This window comes from Medicago truncatula, chromosome 1, assembly GCF_003473485.1.
Source record: "Medicago truncatula cultivar Jemalong A17 chromosome 1, MtrunA17r5.0-ANR, whole genome shotgun sequence".
Classification (NCBI taxonomy): domain Eukaryota; kingdom Viridiplantae; phylum Streptophyta; class Magnoliopsida; order Fabales; family Fabaceae; genus Medicago; species Medicago truncatula.
In genome coordinates, this window is record NC_053042.1 from 37,948,258 (window position 1) to 37,952,530 (window position 4,273).

At 33.4% G+C, this 4,273-nt stretch overlaps 1 protein-coding gene across 1 annotated transcript; it reads right to left on the reverse strand.

Moving 5' to 3' along the window:
* Positions 1-1,692: 1,692 nt before the first annotated feature.
* LOC25484473 (uncharacterized) lies at positions 1,693-3,541 on the reverse strand. Its single transcript, XM_013613312.3, has 3 exons — positions 2,846-3,541; positions 2,554-2,746; positions 1,693-2,463 (listed from the first exon to the last, which is right to left on the reverse strand). Exons 1-3 carry the CDS (start codon positions 3,266-3,268, stop codon positions 1,925-1,927), a joined length of 1,155 nt encoding a protein of 384 aa, XP_013468766.1. The 5' UTR covers positions 3,269-3,541; the 3' UTR covers positions 1,693-1,924.
* Between the last annotated feature and the right edge of the window lie 732 nt (positions 3,542-4,273).

Here is a 4,273-nt window from a genome sequence, read left to right on the forward strand (position 1 = left end):
AAAAAACATGAAAAAAATACTAGATAAATGTACTTTAGTAATATTTGTTTCATTTCCAATTTAATATATTTCAAGTTGTATTTAAGCTGACAATGAATACATAAAAATACTAGATAAATGTACTTTGGTAAAAATATTATTTCCTATTTTACCTATACAATTATTTGTAACGGATTACTGGTAAGATAAATGGAGTAGTCAATGTGGTTGAATCTTGAATGGGTTATTACTTATTAGCAGTAGCACCTATTATTATCGAAAGTGATATGGGTGTCATTTGTGTTGGATTGATTTTTCTTTTTAAACTTGTTATTTATCTAATCATATTTCATCTATTTGATTTGTCTGAAGTCCGGATACAAGATACGATACGGATACGATATTGCACTGATATGTCGGGAAAATTTCAAAAATCAAGATACGATACGGCTGAGATATGTTAATAAAAAAAATTATATAATTAAATGTATAATATAATTATAAGCATTTTTTTAATATGCAAACATATTAACAAACAAAAGAAACCATTCATAGGCTCGTAGCACATCAACATAAATATAAATAATATTGATGATTAAGAGAGTGACGATCAATCAATTACATACACAATATGTCCCAAAAAAAAACATCGTAAGTGCTATACTATATCTAAAAGAAACATTGTTAGTGCTATACTATATCGATCTAAAAAAGAAGCACTATACTCGAGAGTTAAGTTATTTTATTTAACGTTAATTGAGAATTATTGGGGCAGGTATAGGTGCAGGATAATTATTGGATACTTTCCTGATACGTATCGGGAAGTATCGGATAATTATTTAAAAAAAAAAAAGTTTAATCTTCAGATACTCTTCTGATGCGTATTAGAAAGTATCGCGCAGATATCGGTGCAGGATACGCAGGGGATACGATACGTCAATCATTTTGAAATATCGGGGCTTCACAGATCTGGGTTGATTTATTCGATCTAAATTCACGAATACCCTTATAAGCTATAAAGTGTTCATCGAAACAACATCGTCATTGTCCGTTTAATTAAGTTTCAAGGACGGATACATACTCCTTAAAGTCTAACAATTGAAGTAGACGTCACGGTTCAGACTTTTTACGAGCCAAGCTAAAAAAATCCACTTACAATTTGGGCTAAGAATTTATGTGTAAATTCATTATTTAAAAATTGCTCTAGAACACTTTCATATTTGCTCTCAAATACCACAAAAAATGCAAATATATTTTTCAATGACAATTAATTGCCGCTCGCTCTAATACCATTAGCAAACGATAGTTAATTGTTGTTGTCGGTTATTTAAATTTTTTACGGTGTTTGAGAGAAAGAAAGAAATAGGGAGAAAAGCAATTTTCCCACTATTTTTTGAGCTTTTTTGAGGTGATCTGCTTGCTCTAGTCTGCCAATTTGAACCTCTCATATGCATCTTCCCCGGTTTAATGAGCACAACATATACACATAGTCATCTCACTTATTTTTTTTCTGTAATATATAATAGAATATTGTTATTAAGAAATTAAATTCAAAAAACATCAAAATCCCTATATCATTTGAAGCTAAGAAATTGTATTTTAAAATAAAATTTATTTTATATTGTCGTTTTTAATTGTTCTCTATTGAAGTCTTAATTATAACTAATAAGCACTTATTTATATCAGGTTTCCCGGTAGTGTTTTCCACTTGGATTTTTTTCAAAATATTTACCATTTCCATAAGCTATTTTATTACATTCAGTGGTAACGACTAATATTTATGGTTACTTCTTACAGAATCCCTTTGTAAAAACAAAAGCCGAAAACAAAGAGAAATCCAAAAGAGTAAAAATTAAACTAAAAAAAAAAAAAAAAAGTCCTTTCGATTTTGATTATGCTTTTTTTTAATTAACTTTTGACAAAAAAGTGCAAAATTTTCCTTCTTCTATGGTTTGAGGCTAAATCCAGTCACCACTTTCGATCCTTTCTCAACACTCTTTACTTTCACCGCCGGCAACTGCCACGTCGGCATCGCAACCGTCGGTGAGCTTTTCTCACCACCGGAAACAGTTTCAGATTCCTGCAAAGATATTTTGTCACCGAAGATCAGTTCCCACTCACCACAATCACTCTCCGCCGCAACGTCGGTCAGATCCTCCTTCGAGTCTGTCACGGCGGTGGTCGGTAACGGAGACGGATTCACTCTGGTGCAGGAGGTGGAGAGCCACTTAGCTAGCATATACTCTGACTTCCTCCACGGCGGAACAGGCATTCCTTTCTTCTTCAAACTCTGCTTCGCCGCCTCCGATACGACGGCGACGATCTGACGGAGACGATCCGATTTTCCGACAAAAATGTAAGGAAGAAACTGAAGAATCGCCTTGAACGTTCCCGTCGATCGAGCAATCTCAAACTCCGAACGAAAATCAATATCAATAATCAATCTCTCACCTTCCACGAACACATCGATAAATTCATAGTCACCTGAATCAAAATCAAAATCACAACATTCAATTTTCCGAATGAAAAATTTGAAGTATAAAATTTGAAATGAAATTTGGGGAAAAAATGTACCAGCTGGATGAGATTTTGTTTTATGCCATTTCGATTTGCAAATCGAAGAATCGTAACCTAGAGATTGAAGATTTTCAGCAACGATTTTTCTCAAATCATTTTTTTGTTTGAAAACTTTACTGTTTTTGTCAACTATTTTGGATGCATCAGCTAAGAGATTTCTCTCTGCAACACTCGCACAAGGTATTAAACTCTGCATAAAAAAGGAAATAAAAAATTACTGTTAATATTCTCTTAAAAACGTATAAAAAAATTAAGATACAAAAAGTTATAAACTAGAGCTTGAAGTAACCTTGAGTGCGTCACCGGCATCGTTGAAAGAACCAGTAGCGATAGATTCGCCGAAGAAATCAAGTTCTTCGTCGGAGCTATCATTACTGTTACCGTTAAAGCAGTTGCATCTATTGCGAGTGAGTTTTGAGACTGGATTTTGTTTCTCGTTACTCTCTTCGATGAAACTCTGCACCATTTTTGCTAAGGCAACGGAGCTAGGCTCAAACGGTTCATCGGATTTGTCGCCGGGAAGTGGAACTTCGCCGCCGACGATAGGTTTCTCTGAGAAGTTAGTGGAAGTTTTTGACGCGTTTGAAAACTGCCGGTCGAACACGAAGAGTCTTTTCAGACGAGATTTCAACACAGGCTTAACGGCGTCGTTTCGAACCACCACTAACTTCTCTGAATCGATGTCGATCGGTTGGATCTTCATCGGAGACATGATTTCAACAGAAATGAAAAAAAAAATGCAAGAAAAAGTTTCTGAAAATCTTCGTAAAACTACACTACACTACAGTATCATCTCGTGGAACACGTGGCGGCGATGATCGGCAAGACGTGCATTGTTAATAGAAAAAGAAGAAACGTTCGCCGGAATGTTCATTTCACCGGCGAGTTTCACTATCGCCGGCAATGTGTTTGTTCTATAGTTTTGATTTTTCTAATTTTTGTATTACTTCTTTTTTTTCTCTGTTAGCGTTTTGGATTAGGTGTGAAGGTGGGGGAGGATAGGTATTTATAGTGAAGAAGCTAAGATGATGACGTGGACAATAGATGCCACGTAGGATCCTACATGGCGTTGGTGATTTTGGTACCCAAAAGGCAATCACGGAGCCTTCAGGTTAGTGACGCGTGTCAAAGATTATTATCGTGCATTATACGCTTTGGGGTTTTTGTTGGGTAGGATTTTACCTTGTTGCCCTTGAATTTACGTGCAATTTAGGGTAGATGATGCCTCTCGAGCTGTGGATTTTTTTGGGTTTTAGAAAACCTCTCTCCACTAGTTATTGTGCATTTAGAGACTCTTTAATTATAAAACTTAATACTCTTTTGTTTCATTTTAAAATTTGGTCTCATATTAAGTGAGACAATAAATTGTTTTACATAGGTCAATCATTTATAAAAGGTATATTTCGAAAATATTTATCGAGATAAATTTAGTATTTTGTATTTCTCTTTTTGTTTTTAAATACATATTATAATTTGATCATATCCACTATTTAAAGAACTTTTACTTTGACTGTATTTTGTTATGATATATAAAGACAAATGTTGATATATAAGATGATGTTAGATTTGTCTGAATCAATATTTTTAAAAGAACAACTTTTCATAATTTTATTCTTTTTTTTGTCAAAAAAAAATAATTTTATTCTTTTAAAAAACTTTTTATAATTTTATAAAAAAATTAAATATATTTATAATCAAAATTGTGTATTAACATATA

Excerpts from the sequence above, each read along its gene's own strand:
- LOC25484473 (XM_013613312.3), bottom strand. The coding sequence starts at position 3,268 with ATGTCTCCGATGAAGATCCAACCGATCGACATCGATTCAGAGAAGTTA. Across the intron at positions 2,747-2,845 it reads ATGCCGGTGACGCACTCAAG|AGTTTAATACCTTGTGCGAG; the intron begins GTTACTTCAAGC and ends TTTTTTATGCAG. Across the intron at positions 2,464-2,553 it reads AACAAAATCTCATCCAGCTG|GTGACTATGAATTTATCGAT; the intron begins GTACATTTTTTC and ends ATTTTGATTCAG.